Source organism: Xenopus laevis, chromosome 4L (genome assembly GCF_017654675.1).
Source record: "Xenopus laevis strain J_2021 chromosome 4L, Xenopus_laevis_v10.1, whole genome shotgun sequence".
NCBI lineage: Eukaryota > Metazoa > Chordata > Amphibia > Anura > Pipidae > Xenopus > Xenopus laevis.
The window spans coordinates 8,097,856-8,125,304 of NC_054377.1; the positions used below are offsets into that span (position 1 = coordinate 8,097,856).

General features: G+C 39.1%; 1 protein-coding gene across 1 annotated transcript; it reads right to left on the bottom strand.

Moving 5' to 3' along the window:
• Positions 1-1,145: 1,145 nt before the first annotated feature.
• Positions 1,146-27,163, bottom strand: LOC108713452 (ETS homologous factor). The gene is made up of 9 exons (XM_041589757.1): positions 26,912-27,163; positions 16,864-16,963; positions 15,747-15,989; positions 8,620-8,679; positions 8,324-8,383; positions 7,773-7,841; positions 6,342-6,407; positions 3,236-3,431; positions 1,146-1,815 (listed from the first exon to the last, which is right to left on the bottom strand). Exons 2-9 carry the CDS (start codon positions 16,958-16,960, stop codon positions 1,716-1,718), a joined length of 891 nt encoding a protein of 296 aa, XP_041445691.1. The 5' UTR covers positions 16,961-16,963; positions 26,912-27,163; the 3' UTR covers positions 1,146-1,715.
• Positions 27,164-27,449: the final 286 nt, after the last annotated feature.

A 27,449-nucleotide genomic window follows, 5' to 3' on the forward strand; every position in this document is an offset into this window, starting at 1 on the left:
ATCCCAACTAAGATATAATTAATCCTTATTGGAAGCAAAACCAGCCTATTGGGTTTATCTCATGTTTATATGATTTTCTAGTAGACGTAAGATCCAAACTACAGAAAGATCCATTATCCAGAAAGCCCCAGGCCCCAAGCATTCTGGATAACAGGTCCCATACCTGTAGTATTTTATTAATGGATGAGCCAGAGCAGTGGTCTATTGGACGCACATGTTTAGGCTCTTTCGGAGCAATGTTATGTATATATATTATACATGTATGTATATATAATACACAAAAGCCATGAATATCCTGTAAATTATATCCTTATAAACGGTGAGTTCTGATGTCATCAGTTATAAACGGTGAGTTCTGATGTCATTTCTGTCACATGACTCATTGAAATTTGTGTATTATAATAAATAAAGTACCCCCAGTTTTAAAATATAAGGATATTAGAAGTTACCTCAGAGTTCCATGACCTGTATAAAAACACTCGGCCTTCGGCCTCGTGTTTTTATATGGTCATGAAACTCCTCGGTAACTTATAATATCCTTATATTTTACAAGAGGGGGTACTTTATTCACTATATATTTATATATATATATATATATATATATATATATATATATATATATATATATATATATATATATATATTTACATGTATATGAATATATAAATATATATGTAAATATATATATATATATATTTATGTATATATATATATCTCACTGTATCTTTACTGTATATATATCTCAATAGAGCATCTTCAGACATGTATGGCTATACATTTATACAGTATATTCACCAACCTGTAGTGAATATCATATTGAATTGCATCTGCTGTGCTCCCTCAACCGATCTCCTGGTGCAACCAAATGATATTGATGCTGTTTGTCGCTGACAGAGAATATAAGCCAGCCAGTACAGAGCAGCTGAACTTTCCACTGGCTCATGCTTTTTGTCAGGGATGAGCAGCATGAGTTCTATAACCACACTAAGGAAAGTGGAAGGTTGAGGAAGCACAATATATATATATATATATATATAGATATATATATATATATGTATATATATATATATATGTATATATATATATATATATATATATATATATATATATATATATATATATATATATATATATATATATATATGTGTGTGTATATGGTTTAACAGTTATTGGAAGGACTTGAAAAGGAGATATAAAATGCTGATAGTAGCGTGGTGTAAAAGTGGGTCGGCCTGGAACCTTCCTTGATGTAAATGGGATCCATCTGGTATCAGAGAGCAACGATATCCAGCCAGCTGAGTGACCCCAACCCTTTGATGGTTGTTGCATCACCATCCCTGCGAGGCAGCTGAAGGAAGGGCAGTTGCTGTTGCTTTAAGATGAATGTCCCCATCAGGTTGATAGCAAGAGGATCATCAGGCCAGGCTGCACTGCAGTTCATAAATACATCAGCACATACCATCTCTGCTGGGGGTAGGATTCCTGTCCGTACCTCCTCAGCCTCTTGCCAAGGGCTCTATCCCTCCTCCCGTCCATATCAAAGTCCTATCGACCCCTATCCTCATCCCAATGTCCCATAATGCCGTGTGCATATTTCTTGCTTGAAACAAAAGAAGAATCCTTGGCACTGACTCCTGAGTTCCTTCTTCAAAGTCTTCATTTTTTTTTTAAACATAAATAAAACAGTCTTTGAATCCAAGGTATCGGCCAGGAGTTCAGACTTCATTCTCCTTCCACCCACGGGCGTTCCTCCCAAATTTGTACACCAGCCGTCTCCCATCCACCCGCTCCAGGATCTCCCGCTTGTAGTAGTACCTGCTCCATACAAGAAACACAGTGGAGATGGTCAATAACACTTTGATAGTTGCTTAAAGGGGAAGTAAAGTCGAAAATAGAATAAGGCTAGAAATGCTGTATCTTGTATACTAAACATAAACATGAACTTACTGCACCACAAGTCTAATCAAACAAATGATTTATGCTTTCAAAGTTGGCCACAGTGGGTCACCATCTTGTAACTTTGTTATACATCTTTGCAAGACCAAGACTGTGCACATGCTCAGTGTGATCTGGGCTGCTTAGGGATCGTCATAAATGATCAAAACAGCACAAGTCAAATAATATCTGCCAGAAGCCGATACAGCAAGACTGATTAATAATCAGAATATACAGACTGCACTGGGTCCTGTGTTGTCATGTAATCTAATGTGGATTTTATAGTTTTTATATTGTTTAATATAAACTTTCTCCAACTCTGCAGAACCAGTGGCTGCAGCAAAATAATCCTCCAAATAGAATCCCAGTTTATCTGTTTAAATCTGGCTCCGTGATCTTTGTCCCTGCAGCTCGAGTTGGAAACAGAAAAGGGGATGTAAAGGCAAAATAAAATCCAATATAAATCTCTACACAGTCGCCGCCTGCTCTACAGGGAAACAAACAAAGCTGCTTGAGTTCTGCATGGCTGGGAAGTAAGGCGGGGACTCCCCCTGCTGTTCATAAGTATGATTGTTTCCCTGCAGAGCAGTTAGGGACCGTCTGACAATTCCTATCCACAGCAGTAAATGAAGGGAGAATTTCACTGCATACAGTCAGGTTTCTTATAAAAAACAGTAAACTTTTTTTAATAAATGTATATTGGAGATAGGTTTCTTTTTCATTAAAGTAAAAATGGGATTTTATTTTTTTGCCTTTACATGCCCTTTAAAGGGATGGTTAACTTAACTTTAACTATGTTATAGCTAATTCTGAGCAACGTTTCATTGCTCTTCATTATTTATTTTTTATAGTTTTTTAATTATTTGCCTTCTTCTTCTGACTCTTTCCTGCTTTCAAATGGGGGTCACTGACCCCATCTATAAAACAAATGCTCTGTAAGGTTACACATGTTATTACTACTTTGTATTACTCCTCTTTCTATTCAGGCCTCTGCTATTCATATTCCAATCCCTTGTTGAAATCAGTGCATGGTTGCAAGAGGAATATGTACCCTAGCAACCAGATTACTGAAACGGCAAACTGGAGAGAGGCTGAATAAAAAGCTAAATAACTGAAATACTACAAATAATAAAAAATGTAGACCAATTGCAAATTGTCTCAGAATATTACTCTCTGCATTCAACTAAACATTAAATTAAAGATGAACAGCCCCTTTAAAGGGGGTGGGGCCAGGAGTCATTACCCTAAGCAATGGGTGGGACTAAAACACTAATGGCGGCTCCCAGGGTAAAGGGCATACCTCATGGCGCGACTCAGTTTTTCGTAAGTCATGCTGCTGTTGTTTTTCTTTTTCCCCCAGAGTTGAGCAACCGCCTCTGATTTTAGGAAGCGGAATACCCCCTCTGAACGATCTTCCCACTTTATCAACCCAGGGTTCTTCTCTGGCGTCAATAAGATGTCACGGATAAACTCCCATAGGTGTGTGCCACGAGGATCTGTTGAAAGAATTACACAGAGGAACTATAATTTCACTTAAATGTATTATGGAATTGATGCTGATACATTTGGAAACAACTTCCATACTCATTCTGCTTTCCTTCCCAGAGACTATTATCCCACTGTTACTATAGACACCATCTCTCCCTACTATACCTGCTATCCCACAGTCACACTCCCTTCCCAGAGACTATTATCCCACTGTTACTATAGGCACCATCTCTCCCTACTATACCTGCTATCCTACAGTCACACTCCCTTCCCAGAGACTATTATCCCACTGTTACTATAGACACCATCTCTCCCTACTATACCTGCTATCCCACAGTCACACTCCCTTCCCAGAGACTATTATCCACTGTTACTATAGGCACCATCTCTCCCTAACTATACCTGCTATCCCACAGTCACACTCCCTTCCCAGAGACTATTATCCACTGTTACTATAGGCACCATCTCTCCCTACTATACCTGCTATCCCACAGTTACACTCCCTTCTCCAGAGACTATTATCCACTGTTACTATAGACACCATCTCTCCCTACTATACCTGCTATCCCACAGTCACACTCCTTCCCAGAGACTATTATCCCACTGTTACTATAGGCACCATCTCTCCTACTATACCTGCTATCCCACAGACACACTCCCTTCCCAGAGACTATTATCCACTGTTACTATAGACACTATCTCTCCCTACTATACCTGCTATCCCACAGTCACACTCCCTTCCCAGAGACTATTATCCACTGTTACTATAGGCACCATCTCTCCCTACTATACCTGCTATCCCACAGTCACACTCCCTTCCCAGAGACTATTATCCACTGTTACTATAGGCACCATCTCTCCCTACTATACCTGCTATCCCACAGTCACACTCCCTTCCCAGAGACTATTATCCACTGTTACTATAGGCACCATCTCTCCCTACTATACCTGCTATCCCACAGTCACACTCCCTTCCCAGAGACTATTACCCCACTGTTACTATAGACACCATCTCTCCCTACTATACCTGCTATCCCACAGTCACACACCCTTCCAGAGACTATTATCCACTGTTACTATAGATACCATCTCTCCCTACTATACCTGCTATCCCACAGTCACACTCCCTTCCCAGAGACTATTATCCCACTGTTACTATAGACACCATCTCTCCCTACTATACCTGCTATCCCACAGTCACACTCCCTTCCCAGAGACTATTATCCACTGTTACTATAGACACCATCTCTCCCTACTATACCTGCTATCCCACAGTCACACTCCCTTCCAGAGACTATTATCCCACTGTTACTATAGATACCATCTCTCCCTACTATACCTGCTATCCACAGTCACACTCCCTTCCCAGAGATTATTACCCCATTTGTTACTATAGCACATCTCTCCCTACTATACCTGCTATCCACAGTCACACTCCTTCCCAGAGACTATTATCCACTGTTACTATAGGCACCATCTCTCCCTACTATACCTGCTATCCCACAGTCACACTCCCTTCCCAAAGAGACTATTAAATCCAGTGTTACTATAGACACCATCTCTCCCTACTATACCTGCTATCCACAGTCACACTCCCTTCCAGAGACTATTATCCACTGTTACTATAGGCACCATCTCTCCCACTATACCTGCTATCCCACAGTCACACTCCCTTCCCCAGAGACTATTATCCACTGTTACTATAGACACCATCTCTCTCTACTATACCTGCTATCCCACAGTCACACTCCCTCCCAGAGACTATTATCCACTGTTACTATAGGCACCATCTCTCCTACTATACCTGCTATCCCACAGTCACACTCCCTTCCCAGAGACTATTATCCCACTGTTACTATAGACACCATCTCTCTCTACTATACCTGCTACCCCACAGTCACACTCCCTTCCCAGAGACTATATCCACTGTTACTATAGGCACCATCTCTCCCTACTATACCTGCTATCCCACAGTCACACTCCCTTCCCAGATACTATTATCCACTGTTACTATAGGCACCATCTCTCCCTACTATACCTGCTATCCCACAGTCACACTCCCTTCCCAGAGACTATTATCCACTGTTACTATAGGCACCATCTCTCCCTACTATACCTGCTATCCCACAGTCACACTCCCTTCCCAGAGACTATTATCCACTGTTACTATATACACCATCTCTCTCTACTATACCTACTATTGTACAGCCCAAAAGTCTCTGTATGCTGTCCAATTAGACTGCAAAGTGCAATCCCAGAATAACTAGTTTATTTTTAGAATGTAGTAAATATAGAACATAAACTAAAATTAGACAGACAACTTATATAAATGTAGAGGCAGAACTGACACGGAAGGACCTCTGATCTTGCTGAAACATGACAAAGCTGTACTGCCGGAAGCAGGAAATATTTCATATAATTATGATTCTATGGTGTAACCTGGGATTTTGTCATCTCTTTACTTATTTCCTCAAAGAGCTAATAATAGCAAAGAAAATAAAAACAGCAACAAATGACGCGAATGCCCAGCGTAAGATTTCCTGGAGCATTTAGTGCATGGGAGAGTAAAGTGCTAGTAACTTGTGTAAGAGCAGTAGTAACACATGAAACACAAGGGCGAAAGTTAACACAGAGATGGTCCTTCTCACAGCCAGGGAGGGGGGATATTAAGCCACAAAAGGGGAAACATAGGGTGAATACATGTTTATGACAATGGATGGGACTCCTGATTAGCCTATTCCAAAATATTGAATAATCCTACAGCTCAATATAAACCAAGTGACAAAGTAACTGTTGTTGAATCGATTCCAAAGTTCAGTTTATTTCTTTCATTAAATGGGTGTCCCCCTCCCACGCATCCTGCACTATAGATAAGGGCTCCACTATTTACCTTTTTTGGCATATTAACAATCACTTACTGTGCTTCTTGGTGCTGGCTTTCTGAGGATGTTCATGAGCCTTTTTCCCATCGGGTTCTGTATAGACTAAAGGACAAATAAAGCCATTGTTATTCAGTGACTAGTCCCTGCCAGGGATGGTGTAATAGAGACGGTGGAAAGTTCCATACAGCGAGGGTCAGCTGAGGTCTAATGGAAGCATTAAGCTCATAGAATATGGGATAATGTACCCCCTACTGCAAATGATAAGGATATTAGAAGTCACTGAGGGGTTGTTCTGTGACCATATAAAGGCACAAGGCTGCAGGATGAGTTATACAGGGAACTCTGAGTATCACTCATGTATTATAAGGGATAATGTACCCCTACTGTAAATGATAAGGATATTAGAAGTCACTGAGGGGTTGTTCTGTGACCATATAAAGGCACAAGGCTGCAGGCTGAGTTATACAGGGAACTCTGAGTATCACTCATGTATTATAAGGGATAATGTACCCCCTACTGTAAATGATAAGGATATTAGAAGTCACTGAGGGGTTGTTCTGTGACCATATAAAGGCACAAGACTGCAGGCTGAGTTATACAGGGAACTCTGAGTATCACTCATGTATTATAAGGGATAATGTACCCCCTACTGTAAATGATAAGGATATTAGAAGTCACTGAGGGGTTGTTCTGTGACCATATAAAGGCACAAGGCTGCAGGCTGAGTTATACAGGGAACTCTGAGTATCACTCATGCATTATAATTGATAATGTACCCCCTACCGTAAATGATAAGGATATTAGAAGTCACTGAGGGGTTGTTCTGTGACCATATAAAGGCACAAGGCTGCAGACTGAGTTATACAGGGAACTCTGAGTATCACTCATGTATTATAATGGTTTATGTACCCCCTACTGTAAATGATAAGGATATTAGAAGTCACTAATGAGAGCCACTAAAAGGTTTTCATAAAGGACATGTAACTGCAAGGTAAAGTCTAATATACTTATAAATAGGTTGGGGTACATTATTTAATGCAATACAAAAAGTAAAGTGACTAAGGTGAATGTTTGGAAAAATGTTCATGATAATTCAAATATAGCAGTTGAAACGATGTAATACTATATATAATAATAATTGTAGGCTCTTAGCTCAGTTTGGTTGAATATGGAATATCTTCTTGGTGTGTGTTGTCTAATTCTTATGTTTGTGCTTTTTAATTGGTCGGTTAGTTACAGTTCCCGCCTCACCCTTTAAAACCAGAGATCTTCAATTCACTTCCCGTTTGCCTAATTAGAATTTAATTTGGCTGCTTGCCGCTGACTGAATCGGTTTCTGTGCGGTCGTGCTATGGCATCTAAGTGAATTGCCAACGAGTTAGAGTTCAGCACGTGGATCTTACACGTGGCTGGTTTCGAAGGAGTGTCAACCCCATTTCTAGTTTCCTGCTGGGCTTAATTACTTACCCATGGTGTAAGGGCTGGGGGAAGGCAAGGAATGCTGATTCCGGCAGAATGTTTTACTCTCGTACATTTCTACAACATAAGGAGGAACATAGTAAGGTCTTTAGGTGAAGTTGGCCGAGGCATAATCAGAAGCTTGTAGGCCCCAGTGCAGAATTGGTGTCCCACTGACCATCACCTTCTTAATTCCACTCTTGCAATGACCCACTGATCCCCCCCGGTAGGGTGTGCAATGGCTCCTACTAATAATACCATGGTCTGAACCCCGAGGGCTAGTGGACTTCCAACATTCAGGCTAGCATTTGCTAAAGGGCTGATCAATGCGCGACCCCACTGCTCCAACATTGACTGGCCAAAGCAGAACACCAGGTTGACCAGTGTCCCCCATTGGGTTATCGTATGGAGATCATCAGATGGCACCTCTGAATAATGTGGCCAATCAATATGAGACTTATCCCCAATAGGATATTGGCTAAACCAATAGTCATCCCTTGTGTAACCATTATACCATTAGTTGGCGCCTACAATGGATCCATACTCTGTGTCATACATACCGTCATAGCTGTTGTCATAAAAATATCCTTCATCCTTCCATGGTGGCATCGAAGAAGGTTCTAAAAAATAAAATAATAGCAATAAGAAGAGTAGGGGGACTCTTAACTCCCAGCATTCTCCACCCAAGTCTGGTAGTGTTGGCTTTCTCCTGTTTAGCTGGAGAGTTTTCAGCTACTTATCAAGGCGGGTAGGTATATTTAAATATTTGATCGCCTTGGTTAATCTCATTTATAAGTATGTAAATATTATTTGCCGGGAGCTTTGAGCAAATCACATACTCCGTCCTTCCACTTACCTGTTTGTTCAGTTTTTATGACAACGTTGAATGACTGTGGCATCTGGCTTCCACACTGACCTGCAAGGAACACAATCATTGAAAATGGTAAATACAGAGAATGTTTGCTTTCCGAAGAACATCAATGACAATTTTATATAGATATAGGCTATAATCTTAGCCATAAAGCAGGACAGGACTGCTGCTTACAATGGCATATGGATATTCAGTAATATTTATAGATCCGTCTGCAACATGCGAAAGCGCAATTTATTGTAATGGTGGGAAGGGAAAAAGCTTAGAAAATCTAAAATAAATTTGCTTTTACATTATTTTATGCTTGAGCTGTTGCTGTGAAACCATTTCATTGTTGACTAGAACTTGCACAAACAATGAAACAATGACAATTGCTGTGTCAGTTCAAGATTGCATACCTGTGTCCCCAGACAATAAAAAAGATTGCATGCCAAGGGGCTTATAGATAGATTGCAAGCCCTGTGAGTCTTCTAATGTTCTTTTTGGACATACGTTGGCCTAGCTCCATTAGTGATCTATTGTTCTTACTGGATACAAGTTGACCCGTGAGTGTTCAATTCTTCTTATTGGACGAAAGTTGGCCTAACCAATAATTTTCTTGATGGGCACAGGTTGGCCTAGTGCCCTATGAAAGCTCTAATGTTCTTATTGGACACAGGTTGGCTTAGTCCTGTGAAATTCTAATGTTCTTATTGGACACAGGTTGGTAGCCCCATGAGTGTTGTTGTAATGTTCTTATAGGATGCAAGTTGGCCTAGCCCCATAAGTGATCTAAAATTCTTACTGGATATGAGTTGGCCTGTGAATGTTCTAATGTTCCTATTGGACATAAGTTGGCCTGTGTGTGTGTTCTAATGTTCTAATTTGACAGAAGTTGGTCTAGCCACATTAGTAATCTAATGTTCTTACTGGATACAAGTTGACACGTGAGTGTTCAAGTCTTATCCTCCTATGAGAGGTCTAATGTTCTTACCTTGTACAAGTTGGTCAAGCTATATAAATGCAATAATTTTATAGATAGATTGCAAGCCCTGTGAGTGTTCTAAAGTTCTTTTTGGACATACGTTGGCCTAGCTCCATTAGTGATCTATTGTTCTTACTGGATACAAGTTGACCCGTGAGTGTTCAATTCTTCTTATTGGACGAAAGTTGGCCTAACCAATAATTTTCTTGATGGGCACAGGTTGGCCTAGTGCCCTATGAAAGTTCTAATGTTCCTATAGCCCTGTTAAATTCTAATGTTCTTATTGGACACAGGCTGGTAGCCCCATGAGGCCTGTGAGTGTTATAATGTTAATATTGGACACAAGGTGTCATAGCTCCATGAGTGATCTTATGTTCTTTCTGAAAACTAGATGACCCATGAGTGTTCAATATTGGGCACAAGTTGGCCTAACACTATGAATGTTATAATATTCTCGCCAGGTACAAGTTGATCAAGCTATATTATAAATGTTATAATTTTCTTGGGCACAAGTTGGCCTAGCACCCTAGGAAAGTTCTAATGTTCTTACCAGGTGCAAGATGGTCAAGCTTTATGATTCTATACTTTTTTAGGCACAGGTTGAAAATTCTTACTGGATACAAGTTGACCTGTGAGTGTTCTAATGTTCTTATTGGACACAAAGTGAAGTCGCTCCATAAATGATCTAATGTTCTTTCTGGAGACAATTTGACCCGTGGGTGTTCATGACAGAAGTTGGCCTAACCCTATAAAACTTCTAATGTTCTTACCAGGTACAAGTTGGTCAAGCTTTATGAATATTATACTTTTCTTGGTTGACACAGGTTGGCCTGTGCCTTGTACCCTCTGAAAGGTCTAATGTTTTAATTGGACACAAGGTGGTAGCCCCATTAGTATTATAATGTTCTTATTAGATAAAAGTTGGCCTAAGCCTGTGATTGTTCTAATGTTCTTATTTGGTACAAGTTGGTCAGGCCATATGGATGTTATCATTTTCTTGGTAGGCACAGGTTGGTCTAATAGGGCCCTGGTTGATCTATACCTGCACATTTTCTAATGCTTAGATTGGTCTCAGGTTGGTTTAGCTCTTCAAATGTGCTAATCCTTTGACTGGATACATTATGACAGGGATCCCCAACCTTTTGAACCCGTGAGCAACATTTAGAAGTAAAAGGAGTTGGGGAGCAACACAACCATGAAAAATGTTCTTGGGGTGTCAAATATGGGCTGTGATTGGCTATTTGGTAACCCCTTTGTTGATTGTAAACCTACATTGAGGCTGTGTTTGGTAATGTACCTGGGTTTTATACAACCAAAACTTGCCTCCAAGCCTGAAAAAAATAAAAAATAATTCAAAAATAAGCTTTGAGATCTGCTTTGAGGCTACTGTGAGCAACATCCAAGGGGTTGGGGAGCAACATGTTGCTCGCGAGCTACTGGTTGGGGATCACTGCATTATGATCTAACCCTGGCCTTTTTTAAATTTAGAAAGATGCCTTACAGGTCTAATAATCAACAGGAATATAGGAGCCCTACATAAGTTGAACTCTTTTATATTGGCCTGATGTATTTTGCATCTGATTAACTAAAAAAGTTTGTTGAGGAAACTAGAGAGTCAGATTCACTTTGAAGAAAATATGGCTTGGCCCAACAGGTTCCTAATTTGGATACTAGAGTATTTAGCTCTGCCAAGGAGGAAGAATAGAGGTAGTCATGCCAGGGTGTGTATCTTAATACTCGTAAACAAGGAATTAGGGATTTGGTTTCTTTATGTAAATCCTTCATTTTTAAACATACAATTCTAGTGAAAAATTGTATTTCCTTAGAATTAAAAAAAAAAATTTGAGCTTGGTATCAGGTTGAAGTTCCAGATGTTATAAATTCACAAATGCCACAATTTCTTTGTGTGTTTATAAGTTTTGTGGAAAGTTGAGCTTCTAAAGTATCTGGTGTTGCCAGCTCTTGCCAGCTCTAGAGCCTGATTTATAGATGACAGATTTAGAAATGTAGTCAAATTTAATCAATTATTCATTGAAACCCTAATTTGACTGTAATTACAATGTTGACAGACTTTTCGCCAATTCATCAACGAATTTCAACAAATCACTTGCACAGGTTTCTGCTTTCGGGAAAATAAATGCAAAACAAAAAGAGTGAACATTTCCCACACATTAAAATGGGGCAAGAAATGGAATTTATTGAACATTTTACTATTTCAGTGTATGTTTCCCAAATATTTCACTCTCCGTTTTTAAGCAAAGCATAATTCCTTTTCCCCAAAACAATTAAAGGCTGAGGAAAATGGAATTAATTTCTTTGAAATCAGTTTACCTGCTCACAATGAGCTTAAAAGTTTGGAGATAAAGGAAGCAGGAAATCTCAAAATCTTGCATAACAGACTCTCAATTTGACCTTTCACTTCTCTAATGAAGACCCGAAAACACATTTTTTTAGCTCAAATGTTGAAGAACACTGCTAGAAATGTTGTTCCAAATATCTTACAAACACGAAAGGGAAACCATACGCCTGAACACTGCAGGTCGGTAAAAATATTTACATTCCATATTTAAATCACTGTTTCATATACGTAAATAATTTTGAGTTGAAATTTAATTGAAAATTATGAATTGGATTTCTTCAACATTTCATGATTGTTCTAAATATCATTCGCTAGTAGTGAGGGGCAAATTTGGGGCGTTTGGCTGAAAAATTTTCAAATTTCCTGTGAAATTTGCAATATGGCGCCGGCGTCTCGTTTTTGCCGCAGGCGTCCGTGTTTTTGACGCCGGCATCAAAAAAAGGTCATATTTTGTGGGAAATATGCGCCGGCATCCAAAAAAAACTGGCGAATTTTCCCATGCGGTTTCGCAAATTTATTCGCTGGTGGCAAATCGCAGGAATTTGCCGCAAATTCGCGCCTGGTGAATAAATTCGCCCATCACTATTCGTTGGTTATTTCTGGGGACTATAATTCTTTTACAAACCTGAAAGGGGAATTATGCTTCTGAACATTTCTAGAAATATCACATAAATAAAAACTTTCCATAAAAAAAATGATATTCTCTTAACAGCAAGGGGCCGATTTATTGCAATTCAAGATTGCATTTTCTCTGCAAAAAAAAAAGGATGGTGCGCAGAAACACACAATTAGGGATGCACCGAATCCAGGATTCGGTTTGGGATTCGGCCAGGATTAGGCCTTTTTCAGCAGGATTCGGATTCGGCCGAATCCTTCTGCCCGGCCGAACCGAATCCTAATTTGCATATGCAAATTAGGGGTGGGGAGGGACTTTTTGTCACAAAACAAGGAAATAAAATAATTTTCCCCTTCCCATCCCTAATTTGCATATGCAAATTAGGGTTCGGATTCAGGTTCGGTATTCGGCCAATCTTTCACAAAGGATTCGGGGGTTCGGCCGAATCCAAAATAGTGGATTCGGTGCATCCCTACATGCAATCTCAATTTTTCTTGGAATTTTAGTTTTCCAAATTAAAATTTGTGAAATTAATCATTTGTAAAAAATCGAAATCGAAAAAATTAGGCAGCTAAAATCTTGCAAGCCTCTATAAATCATGGAAGGTATATTTTTTCAACATTCGAGCTATTTTACTTTTCACATTTATTATAAAGAGTTTAATTTGTAAAAAGGAATGGAAGACTGAGGGGGTGATTCATCAAAGTTCTAATTTGATTTTTGGCAACAATTCGAGTTTTTTGCCACAATTTTAGTTATTTTGTTTGCACAAAAATTAACAAATTCAATTAATATTTTCAAAAACTCAAATGTTTGGTATTTATTAGGCACAAAAAACTCTAATGTAAAACTTCGGCACCTAAAAGCTGGCAAGTTTATGTAAAAATCAATGGGAGTTGTCCTAGATAAAATTCATGCCATTTTTAATTAAACTCACAAATTCGAGTTTTTAAGATTATAAACTCAATAATAAATTCAAGCTATTCTAGTTTGTTCCACGATTTTAGTCAATCAAGTTCTTTACATTCAGATTTTTTCTAAATAATGAGCAAACATTCGATTTTTTTTTAAATTGTGAGTTTATTCGAAGTAGAAAAAACCTCGACAACCTCACCAATTCGAATTTTCATAAATGGGCCTCCCGAATTTTATCTGCAACTTTTTGCCAGCAGTTAACATAATATGCATTAGCAATCGAGAAAGTCTAAGCAAAAAAAAAACACAATCTCAGATTATTCTGAATTAAAATTTTTGAGATTTTTGCCAAACAAAGAAAAAAATCTAGAAAATTAAATTGACATCTTAAATTTGGAAAGCTTCTATATATGTCTATGGGAGGGGTAGGTTCAAAATTAAATTCGGAATTGATAAAACTTAATGGAACAAAGCTATTCTAATTCTAATGATTAACAAAATTTAGGTTTTTCCAGTTCAACCTTTTTTTGTAAGAATACTCACATTTGAGAGAAAAAAATGTGACTTAAAGGGGTTGTTCATCTTTTAATGAACTTGTAGTATGATGTAGCGAGTGATATTCTGAGACCATTTGTAATTAGTTTTAATTTTTTATTGTTTTTGGTTTTTGAGTTATTTAGCTTTATATTCAGCATCTCCCCAATTTCAGCAATCTGGTTGCTGCAGTTGAAACTACCCTAATGAATCCACCTCCACTTGTCATTGGATAATCGCATTTGATAACATCTTAAGTAGTAAATTAAGTCTTTTTAGCTTGTTTGACATTCTGTGCTCTCACACACAAACCAAGTGCACACAAACATGCTAGGTTTAATCAGCCAATGAATTAACAGTAGTGGGTGATCAACAAGTGACACCCAGACCATAACAAAATGGCGGCTCGAGGGAAAAGATGTAAAGGGGAAATACTTGTTGGACTTTTATGCCAATCTGATAATATTCTTTGATAGGCCACTTATGAAGATATAAATTATCTGTTGGCAACGCTTTTGTTCACAATCTAACGCTCCTTTAAATGAATACATTTTTAAAGGGGAACTATCAACATTGTAATTCTTATCCACAAGGCTATTATAAGAAATTCCCTAAAAACTCTATTGATACTAAACTAAAACTACTGTATTGTTTCCTTTGCTGCAATATTAATGACAACCCCGAGGCTAAAGTCTAGAACAAAAATGAACGTTAAAATTCTAACTTCTTTCTCAGATATTTGAATTCAGCAGTGATTCTCAGCATCAAGTAAATCCTGATTTTCCGGTCGTTACAATTTCTTGCGGATTAGTCTGTCTTCTAGATCCTCCTACGGCCTGATACAGTGTTTACTTAGTGGGGTTTCACTCTCAGAGAAGTAATCGCTTTGTTTTAATGGCACATTTATTGCCGTTGGCTGATGTCATGTCCTTGTAAATATATAGTGAATAAAGTACCCCCTCTTGTAAAATATAAGGATATTATTAGTTACCGAGGAGTTTCATGACCATATAAAAACACGAGGCCGAAGGCCGAGTGTTTTTATACAGGTCATGGAACTCCGAGGTAACTTCTAATATCCTTATATTTTACAACTGGGGGTACTTTATTTATTATAATACACAAATTTTAGTGAGTCATGTGACAGAAATGACATCACTACTCACCGTTTATAACTGATGACATCACTACTCACCGTTTATAAGGATATAATTTACAGGATATTCATGGCTTTTGTGTATTATATATATATATATATATATATATATATATATATATATATATATATAGTGAATAAAGTACCCCTTCTTGTAAAATATAAGGATATTATAAGTTACCGAGGAGTTTCATGACCATATAAAAACAGGCCGAAGGCATGTGACCGAAATGACATCAGAACTCACCGTTTATAACTGATGACATCATAACTCAGCGTTTATAAGGCTATAATTTACAAGATATTCATGGCTTTTGTGTATTATATATATATATTATATGGAAAACTTAGTTGTTGTCTAAGACAAAGCTCTCCAAAAGCTTTTATGTAAAGGAGTAATCATTGCTGGACCAGTCCAAAAATAATGCAATAGGCTATAGAAGTCTTGGGAGACTATGGCCGTAGACCATGGCACTTGAGGACCAACGGCAATGTCATTTCTATGGCAATTTTGGGTTATAGGTTCATGGCTGGAGCAAACTCAGAGACCCTTAACCACTTTACTCACCGCTCCACTTGAGATTCTGTAGATTGTTGTACAGAATGTGTCCGACTGAGCCCGCGGCCTGTGTAAAGTCCTGCAGAGTCATGTTACACAGATGCTCGCCGGCGATGTCGAAATCGTGGAAAGGGATACAGTTGGCATCCAGTTGGTTGGTGTCTATTAGTTGCTGTAGCCACTCCCACACCTGAAACTTGCTCCAGTACTGAGGATGGACGTCTTGCCACTGACCCCCAAAATAGCCTGCAGCTGGGAAACAAAACATGTGGTCAGAGGATTTCTTCTCCCATTATAATGTTATACTACTTATCAATCACTTGTTAGTAAGGGTGCACCGAATCCAGGATTTGGTTCGGGATTCGGCCTTTTTCAGTAGGATTCTGATTCGTCTACCTGGTCGAACCGAATCCTAATTTGCATATGCAAATTGGGGACGTGGAGGGAAATCGCGTGCCTTTTTGTCACAAAACAAGGAAGTAAAACATGTTTTCCCCCTAATTTGAATATGCAAATTGGGATTTGAATTACGATAGGTATTCGGCCGAATCTTTCACGAATGATTCGGGGGTTCGGCTGAATCCAAAATAGTGGATTTGTTGCATCCCTACTTGTTAGATTGATCAATGGAATACATAACTGATATAATAAGATACTCTGGTTCCAACCTTACCTTCTCTTCTTCTCTGTTGACCTCATTCTGGACTAGGGCATTTCCCTTGACTGTCCCTTTCCTTCCAATCCTTAAATTGCACCTGAAGCCTCACCCAAAACACCTTGGTTTCCCCAGTCAGAATACTATAAAGGATTATCTCCAATGACCTCATGTGTAAATGAATCCCCAAACCTTTTGTTCTAGAGCAAGCCTTCCTAGTGGGGACCCAAACAAGTGAATTAGGGAAGTTAGGAAACATTAGAGAGTGAATGTTTTCTGTAGTGTTGGGTAGTTTCTGAATGATACTGTAAGCTTATAATTGGAGAGGTTCTAATGATGAACCACAAAGAAATGGATCCATCATATTAATATGTGACAACTTCCACCCAGGAAACACAGAATCTATGGCTTCTCAGATAGAACCAAATCTCTTGACATTTATTGCTCCATCCAAAGCTTGGATGTTCTTACCATCGCAAGGAGGGTATGGGTTATTCCAGACTGGTTGGTGAACAAGCGGGTTTGTGCCATGGTTAATATTCATAATGCTGTTTCCTTGTAAAATCATGATCTGAAATAGAAGAAGAAAGGACATCTTTAGTAGAGTCAGGGCTCTTCAGCTGGTGATGGACCACAGCTGTACCTTTACCATAACAGGACAACTGCAGGATGGACAGCTTTAATACAAATAGCTACTGGTGTCATCTTGTCCTACCATCACCTTCTTGACCTACTATTGACATCTTATACCTGCTATCCCCACTCTATAAACGTCTACTCACTGGGATGGAAGGCAAGTTGATATATATGTATATAGAGTATGGAGGGAAGTGAATCTTTTTTGAAGTGTTTTAGAACATTAATGTTCCCACGTGGTTCACCTTGACAGAAAGCAGAACAAGATATAATTCATATCACCACAAATTATTTACAAGCTATTTCCTCTTAGAGCTTTTTATCCCCTTTGGGTGAACACGGCATGGCTGGTCCAAAGGATTACCCACCACGCAGACCATTTTTGAAGTTTATAGAATCTTCTGAGTGACCCAACATTGTCTTCTGCATGGTGACTGTATGAGTGTGACTTCACCATTACCTATTTCTTTATATGAAGATGCAGTCTTCTAAATGATTGGTTGCAGTCAAATTTCTTCACCTAAACTATGTTATGATCCTGGTGATTCTCAGTCCCAGGTTGTCTAAGCCAGTCTCCACCACAGAAAAATGGAGATGGCAAGCAAAATTATTTTTGGGCTATGGCCCTACAAAGTTTATTACAAAGCGGAAATTATAGACACAAGCTTATATGGACAAGCCACCACTTGCACCTGAGAAAGGAAGTTGTCTCCAAAGTTCATGGTAGCAGATTCTATAAACACTGTAGGGCTATACACATCATGAATTCCATGTGACTTCTCCCTTCATTTATGGCCTTCTAAATAATATTACAAAGTGTCTGCTAATAGTTTCATGATATAATACAAACCCCAGCCTGAGGACTGAATATAGGAAAAAGTGGTCCAACAAACTAGTTGTTATGTTATCCCATAAAACTGCTTATGCGTTGCTATGAGTTACAGGTCCCGGGTAGATTTCTTTATTTAGTATTTACTTTAGCATCCTAGTAGCAAAAAACATGTTCAAGCTTGTGTGTGTTAAAATGCCATGCAAGTGCTTGTGGTCGTTAACCATTTATTTCTGTGTATAGATGCGTCTCCTGTTCCTATAACTTTATGTCCTTCTGTCGAAAGGACACAAGAGGTACAAGGTTGGATATTGTATATATATATATAATACACAAAAGCCATGAATATCTTGTAAATTATATCCTTATAAACGGTGAGTAGTGATGTCATCAGTTATAAACGGTGAGTAGTGATGTAATTTCTGTCACATGACTCACTAAAATTTGTGTATTATAATAAATAAAGTTCCCCCAGTTGTAAAATATGAGGATATTAGAAGTTACCTCGGAGTTCCATGACCTGTATAACTCGGCCTTCGGCCTCGTGTTTTTATATGGTCATGAAATTCCTCGGTAACTTATAATATCCTTATATTTTACAAGAGGGGGTACTTTATTCACTATATATATATATATATATACCTGTATCTATAGATATAGATATACCTGTATATATAGATATATATAGATATAGATATAGATATACAAGGCTGTTCTGTTTGATAAGTAAGGATGCTCACAGTAATGGATGTTTTTGAAAGGTACAGGGCTATAAAAATGAATCCGCCATAAAACCAGGCGTTGAGTGGATGCCGCGCTGGCAGGTGGGCAAGCAAGCTGTTATCTGTGGCTACTAATGAAAGGACAAGCCGTTTGATTTGGCAGACTCAGCGGGTTTCTTCACCTGTTTCCCGGCTCTGATACCGTCTCACATAAGCTCTGATTTGCTAATAAATAAACATCCAAAGCAAAGAAAGGCATCTGCCTCAACAGCTCCGATCCCTTCTTATGAATTTCTGCCGAATTGCTAAAATTAACCCATTCGCACTTTATTTTATTTTCATTTCCTACTATACTATTCAGTATATCTACAGTATATATATATATGTGTAGTTGAATAGACATTCTTAAAACCTACAACCGGAGAATTCTTAACTTAGGGTGGGGACCCAGACATCAGCACTTTATGGTGATTATATTGATGATGTAATACCACCAATAACATGGCCAAAAGCAACCAATTAAAAGGGTGACTTTCCAGCAACGTCATAGGGACCTCCTGCAAAAAACCCATGGGGGGCCACCTCCATAATCCTTCTATCTAAGGGCAGGTCAGAGGCAAAGGGCAGGGGGGCATGGGAGTCTTTGCTTTGCCCATCGCAATCCCTGGGTCTGGGTGATACCACTGATCTCCAGTTAATGTAACAGCATTAATGATGGGCGAATAAATTTGACAGGTGCGAATTTGCTGGCGTCAAAACTGTCGCGAGTCAACATTATTCGGACACCCATTGACTTTAATGCAGGCGTCAAAATTGACGCTGGCGTCAAAATTTGCGTTTTGCTAAGTTTTCGCAGTTTTCCGAATTTCACAGGAAATCCGCAATGAAGCGAAAGGGGACAAATTCACCCATCACTGAACAGCATGCATGCAATGGATGTCCACTTGCACATTATCAAGTAGGTGCATTAAGTGGTACTAGTTAAGGGGCGAATTTCTCCTGAAAAATTTGCGAATATCCCTTGAAAATTCGAATTCCGATGACTATTCAGACGCCGGCAACAATTAGACGCACATTAAAGTCAATGGGCACCTTGGATTGTCGCCGGCGTCCAAGCGTGGAAATTCGCAGCGAATTCGAGCCTGTCTAATAAATTCGCACCTGTGGGTGCAAAGTCCCAGAAATGCTCTTCTCCCCTTAGGGATGTGAAAGCAGATAACACTCAGAATAATAAACATAAGTTCATTGTAAATGTAAAAACGAATCGGAATTATCATCTGTAGGGCTGCCTATATATTCTCTGCACTGATGGTTTTCACTTCTGAAGCAATGTAGCCGAAGCCTGCAGGGGAACTGAGTTCTGCAACATTTTTACCGGAGCCAGAACCAGAGAACAGTAACGAATAAACACATTTTACATTCTTCCATTGGCAATAACTAACCCCCCCCCAGTAAGATTTAGGTGTTTTATACGGTCATATCACTTAGAAAAAAGGCTTTAGGAAGGCGCGTGTGCGGCTCCCACTTTGTTCCGGAGGGATTTTTCGCATTAACGCAGCAAAGATCTTGGCTTTATTTTTTGGGTTTCAGATAAAAAGCCCCTGGTTTGTCATTGAAAGTCCCATTTGGAGGCTCGTGGTGACATTGGGTGACAGTTTGCAGCACAAACCTTTTAAGTCATAAAATCACAGTTTTACTTCTGTTTTTGCTTTTTTTATGTATGTTTAAATGTTTAAATGTTAAGGGAATGCGACGGGCAAGAACCACATCCTCTGTCGTGATCATACTGGAAATACGAGAGAATTTTTCAGACCGCTGATTTCTGCCCTGTTCCCCAGACTGGTTGGAAAGATTTAATGGTTGCACACGAAAACTTGAGCCTTCGGCCATCATCAGTGGTTTATCCATAGGGGGTGCAGACCCTGAGTTTACAGTGGGAGCTTAGGGAAGAAGGGACTCATTGGTTTCCCTGGTTCCTCAAGCAAACTGCACCTATGGCACCCACAATCTAATGGAAGGGGGTGGTGGTGGGGTCTATCTCAACTTTTGAGGCATGAGTATCCTGCTGCTAATGCCCTGTGCAGCTAAAATGCAATTCTGGTTGCAGGACGCTGGGAGTTGTATTTCAGCAATGCTGGACGGAATGCAGTATTCCTGTGTCTGTCTTAGAAAAGCCGGGAAAGGCCAAGGCCAAGGCGTATCATTAGGAGGAGAGTAATTAGTGCTTGGGTCTCATTACCTTGGTTACTAATTGCAGTTCTACACCGGTGTAACTTAATTCTTGCACTAGGGATTGATTGTTTGTTAACTCCTTCCTATAGTACTGTAACTCCTTATTTTCCCCATTGCATTATGGGTTTCTTTATGATGCGCTGGCATGAGACATAAAGGAGTCCAAGGCAATATGGGAAGGAACCCAAGGAACGTGGTCTTGCAGTACTCTGTCCGTTACTCAGGGCTACAAGATACATGTTTTACTGTGACATTTTTTTCACTCACTTCTCCCCATTTTTAAAGAGCCAGTGTGAGACTGGGGTGCCAGGGGACCACCTGAAAGCCTTGGACCACAGGCCATGGTATAGGCAGCCAATGCGACGTGACCCCCTGGGCTTAAATGGGTGTTTTTCAGACAGTGCCGGACTGGGTTGGCAGGACACTGGGAGAAAACTTGGTGCGCCCTGGACTAGTGGGCCCCACCAACCTAGGCACAATCCCCCAAGCTCGCTCCCCACCCAAACCCCAAGCTTACTCTCCGCCCAGACCCCACTCTCCCTCTCAGAGCCCTGTACCCCAGGCTCATACCCTGCCTAGAGTAAAGCAGAAAGGAGGCAAGGGACAGTGTAGGGAGAACCCTAAGAGGAGGATCCCTTGAGTTCAGCCCTAGTGAGCACCAGATGCCTCAGTCCTAGGGTTGCCACCTGTTTTGACCCAAAAAGTTTGGTTTTTGTAAGGCCTGTTCGGCACCGAACTTTCTGTTTGTTTTTCAACCTTATGAAACCCTAACAATATTCTGGCCAAAACTGTATGAAAAGCATTTAAATACTAAGATACTCACCTTTCTTATTATACAGATACAAAAAAAAAGCAAATCAATCAAAAGTAAGAATGTTTTTTTCCTAAGTAAGCATTGCTGTATTTCAGAGCTTTTTGGATAACTGATTTCTGTATAAAAGATCTCATACATGTAATTAAAGGATTGGGCTTAATCGTCAGGCAGAATATAGATAGAGATCGGGGTGCCACCTGTGTGGCTTTCAACTGGGCATCAACCATTTAAAACATTGTGAAAACTGGATAGAAATCCAGCCAGTTGCATCTAAGTGATGCAATAACCTTGCCCTGGTGTCATAACTCGACTAACATCATTGTACCCACTTCTGATGTCATCATGCCTGTTCCTACATCACCGCCCCACCCCAATGTTATCTGCCCCGCCCCCGTGTTTGGGTTTAGTCATCAGCAAAGGTGGCAACCCGACTAAAGGTGGCCATACACGGGCCGATAAAAGCTGCCGACAGACCGTGTCGGCAGCTTATTGGCCCGTGTATGGGGGCCCCCGACGGGCTTCCCCGATCGAGATCTGGCCGAAAGTCGGCCAGATCTCGATCGGATGGGATTAAAAATCCCGTCGGATCGCGGCCGCATCTGTTCGTTGATGCGGTCCCGCGATCCGACCGCCCGTTTGGTGAACGCTAGGATCCGATCGTTGGGCCCTAGGGCCCACGATAGGATCAGCCCGATATTGCCCACCTTAAGGTGGGCATATCGGAGGGAGATCCGCTCCTTTGGCGACATCGCCAAACGAGCGGATCTATCCGTGTATGGCCACCTTTAGTCCGACCCAGTTTTCTGGTACATTGATGGGCCAGTCCAACACTGCTTAGGGCCTACCTAATGAAAGAACCTCTATATCCTGGTCTCACCTCAAGTCTCCGTGTCTTACTTGAGAACATTAATGCATTAACAAGGTGGTGGGATCTTTAAAAGAAGGCGTGGTTTGTTAAAAAACTTACTGTGCTGTCTATTCCCGAACCAGCTCTACCTCTAGCGTTGCCATTTCAATTTGCTAAAGTTCAGGAGAAGCCCAATCTCCACTCAACGACCAGTTTACAACGACGTCTATTTGTGAAGCTTCAAACATCTCCTTCGGATTTGAAGGCATTCCAGATTAGCCATTTTATTTTTTGTGAAAAGAATTGAAAATATAGGAATTTCTCCAGATATGAGCTGCCAAACAAGTTCCCGAACAGGGCAACATGAGAAGAAACAGCAAAGTCCTCTGACTTCCAAAATATTTCCAATTATTTTTAGAATGAAAATTTCCTTCCAAGTTGAAGCTTTGTAAACAGGCAAATTTGGAAGAAAACTTATCTGAGTTTTCAAATGATTTCTCCAGGTTTAGTGCTTTATAAACAGACTTTGAGTTATCCATTTTTGCTTTTCATGAAAAAAAAGTTCAAAATGTTAAAATAAATCCTCCTATTGACTGATATTCTATAAGGCTTGCCAGGATTTAGCTGCCAAATCTTTTGAGTATATCAATATATATATACCTTAAAAATTTCAAAAACTCAAGTTCAAAAATAATGAAATTCACCATTTTCTGCAGAGATTGCCTCAAATAGAGGCAAAAACCCAAATTAGAATTTCAATAAATTTGCCCCTTCGTCCACATTCACTTTGAATAACTACTCTTGGGGCACAATATCAGGAGCCATCATCATCATCGCTACCTCTGGATAATTTTGCTGTTGACATGTTAAAATAATGGGATTTCATAAACTCAAAAGAAACGGCAACCCCAATGGTCAGAAACAGTAAATGATTCTATCTATCTATCTATCTATCTATCTATCTATCTATCTACAGTGCTACGCAATATGTTGGCGCTATATAAATACATGTTAATAATATCTAACTATACATCCATCATCTATGTTTCTATCTATGGACCTACCTATCCATCCATTATCTATCAATTCATCATCTATCAATCCATCCATCATCCATACATCCATCATCTATCCATCCATCCATCAACTATCTATCCATCCATATCATCATCATATATTTATCCATCCATCCATCATCTATCTATCTATCTATCTATCTATCTATCTATCTATCTATCTATCCACCCATCCATATCATCATCTATTTATCTATCCATCCAGCCATCCATCATCCATCTATACATTATCTATCTATCTATCTGTCTGTCTGTCTGTCTGTCTGTCTGTCTGTCTGTCTGTCTGTCTATTGTCTATCCATCCATCCATCAATCATCTATCTATAGCAGCTAAAATAAACATTACAACAGCAGAAGAATTCTCCAAAAACAACACATCTCTTAAGGACTAGGATTACCATTTAGGAGGCTGTTATAGTGTCAACAAACAATGAACCTGTTGATAAATGTTGTAGGACAACTGTAAAAGCTACGTACCCTCAACATTTACTATGAAAATAAGCCTTTATTACAAATCAGGAATATTTGTTCCCTATAATGAATACGGTTATACAAATGTCTACAGCAGGAAGCCAAAGCGAATGTTAAATAAGTTTATTAGCTGCATTGAGTGTCCATCCCATGGATACAAACTGCTTTCCCATAGCAGAAGCTCCTTTAATATTGTATTACATGGGTGCCAGTATACAGGCTGGGCTTATGTTTGTACAACTGTAACAATGCACGTGTCACCTACTGTGCGTGTTATAACCTGTCCCCTGCTAAGAACATATTAAATGTCTTCATTTACTATAAAGTCAATTGTCCCCAAATAACTTCATGTTAACAGATACTCTCTCCCTTGTCCGTAAAACTATAGTTTCTGCTTACAAACACCAGAGGCGACACAAGATGAAATCCCACAGTAACCTTAAACATCATTTTTTTTTATTTTTTACATTTTTTATTTTTTTCCCAGCCACCAGATAACAGGCTAGTGATTGTTCATTAAGGAATATTAACATGGGGCAGCCTAAGAAAAACATAATATTCTGCAAACTGATTTATTACATTTTTTTTTTCCTACTCTCCCACCGACTGTCCTGAACACGTCATCAAACCACAACTTATTTCTGCAGCACAACAAAGAAAGGTAAAGAGTTCAGTCCATTGTTCAGTTCCCCAAAAAAACCTGCAGCGAAAATCTTACTCCGTCCTCGCTAGTTCCTTTCTTATGAACCGAAAGTATTTTCCCTGGAGCCCTGGAAAGGCTTGTAGTGTCAGCTTGTAGGAGATGTAGAATTGTTTATGGATTTACGGAGGTCTCTCAAGTGGGTATGATTTGCTTTTACTTCTACATGCCCACTCTTATGTGTATTTTACATATATCATTATTAGATCATCAGATTTCGATGATGGAAAGTAGATTCTTACCAGGACATTAAAATAAGGTATGGGATCCTTTAGCCCCGAATTACAGAAAGGTCTCCCATAGACTCCATTTTAATCAAAGATTTCACATTTTTAACAATGATTTCCTTATTATCTGTAATAATAAAAGGGTAGCTTGTACTTGATCCAAACTAAGATATAATTAATCCATATTAGAAGCAAAACCAGCCTATTTGGTTTATTTAATGTTTACATGATTTTCTAGTAGACTTCTATGAAGATCCAAATTACGGAAAGATCCCTTATCTGGAAAACCCCCAGGTATTGAGCATTATGGATAACAGATCCCATACCTATTTCATTTTAAAAACAAGGAATTCATTTACTTGAACCTAAATCAGTACTTGATGATGCTCAAATGATTGTTTTTGGTCATTTTCAACATTTGACAAGGGTGACCACTATCTCTGTGCCTAATTGCCAAAATTTTGCCTATATTGTCTCTTTTTTGCTAACTTCTAGTTATTGCTTATCTAATTCTTTCTCTTAATAAAATAACAGCTGCCATTATAATATAATGTGTGCTTTGGGACACAGTACCTGAATTAAGGTTTTTTGTTTTTTTTAAATACTCTCAAAGACACAATGCCATGGATAAATATATGTATATATAATTTTAAAACACAATTCCAGAAAAGAATAACTATTTTTTGAAACAATTAATCTCAAAAATACAGTGCCATAAATAAATAAAAATTTTAAAAAAAAAATATTCTCAAAAGCACAGTACCATTAAAGGGGGTTGTTCACCTTTAAGATAAACTTTTCGTATAATGTAGAGATTTGCAATTTGCAATTGGTTTTCCTTTTTTATTATTTGTGGTTTTTCAGTTATTTAGCTTTTTTCAGCAGCTCTCCAGTTTCAGCAATCTAGTTACTAGGGTTTACTACCTTAGCAACCATGCATTGATTTGAATAAGAGACTGGAATATGAATAGGAGAAGCCTGAATAGAAACATGCGTAATAAAGAGTAGCAATAACAATACATTTGTAGCCTTAGAGAGCGTTTGTTTTGTTTTTTTAGATGGGGTCAGTGACCCCCATTTGAAAGCTTGAAAGAGTCAGAAGAAGAAGGCAAATAATTAAAAAACTATAAAAATAATGAAGACCAATTGAAAAGTTGCTTAGAATTAGCCATTCTATAACACACTTGGAGCACATTTACTAATGGTCGAATATCGAGGGTTAATTAACCCTCGATATTCCACCCTCGAAGTTAAATCCTTCGACTTCGAATATCGAAGTCAAAGGATTTAGCGCTATTCGTTCGATCGAAGGATTTTAATCCATCGATCGAACGATTTTCCTTCGATCAGAAATTGGCTAGAAAGCCTATGGGGACCTTCCCAATAGGCTAACATTGATGCTCGGTAGGTTTTTAGGTGGTCGAAGTTTTTTTTAAAGAGACAGTACTTCGACTATTGAATGGTCGAATAGTCGAACGATTTCTAGTTTGAATCGTTCGATTCAAAGTCGAAGTCGTAGTCGAAGTAGCCAAAAAAATACTTTGAAATTCGAAGTATTTTTTAATTCTATTCCTTCACTCGAGCTAAGTAAATGTGCCCCATTAAGTTAACTTAAATGTGAACCACCCTTTTAATAAAGAAATACTGTTGTTTTTTTTAATTCTTCATGAAAGCACAGTACCATAAAAATGAAGAATACAATTTATTTTAAAACAAATGAACTCGTACAAAAAAACGTATACGTATTAAATAAATATATATAGCCAAAAAGAAAAAAAACGTTCGGAAACATGCAGTGCCGGCAGCCAATCAATAAATGAATTCATTAATAAAAAAATAAATAAAAAAAAAACTCCCAAAAACAATGGCAGAAATACAATTCTACAAAGACAATACCAGGGATCCCGTGGCCCTTTACTACTCCCCTTATCTCTGCTTGTACTTGTTACAGACGGAGGAACGTACCTGCTGACAGGTGTATAGAAGGAATCCTGCAGAGAGCAAATCGGCAGCAGGAGGGAGGCTGGATGCTACTTATTGTACTCGTGGTTTGAGCAGTGACGGATAAAATAGCAGCACACTCTGACTGCTCTGACTCGTACGGGCAGGGACTTTATTGCTAAATATTTGTGCCTGATACGGGGATCCAATCAGCCAATCAGGGTTTTTCCCTTTCGCCACTTCCTTTTATATCTCATTAGGTCGGGACAAATAAAGCAGGATGCCATTGGCTGCCTCATTTACATACGGGTAAAGCAACAAGAACTGGTTGGACAAGATGACATCGCACCGTAAGGGGGAGAAGCCGTTGAGGGTGGAAATATATTTCTTTATGTCTAATATCTGTACAGGAAATGTTATTTTATAGAAGAAAGAGAGACGTGTAGGGCATTGGGGGTTGGTGAGGACTGGGACGCTTCTGTTGGGACTCTAAGGGGCCGATTCACTAAGCTCGAGTGAAGGATTCGAATGAAAAATACTTCGAATTTCGAAGTATTTTTTG

Bases quoted from the DNA above. Each gene is read 5' to 3' on its own strand.
- LOC108713452 (XM_041589757.1), bottom strand. From the start codon at position 16,960: ATGATTTTACAAGGAAACAGCATTATGAATATTAACCATGGCACAAAC. The intron at 15,990-16,863 runs GTAAGAACATCC...TTTGTTTCCCAG, and splicing joins CCCATACCCTCCTTGCGATG to CTGCAGGCTATTTTGGGGGT. The intron at 3,432-6,341 runs GTAAGTGATTGT...TTCTTTCAACAG, and splicing joins AGCCAGCACCAAGAAGCACA to ATCCTCGTGGCACACACCTA.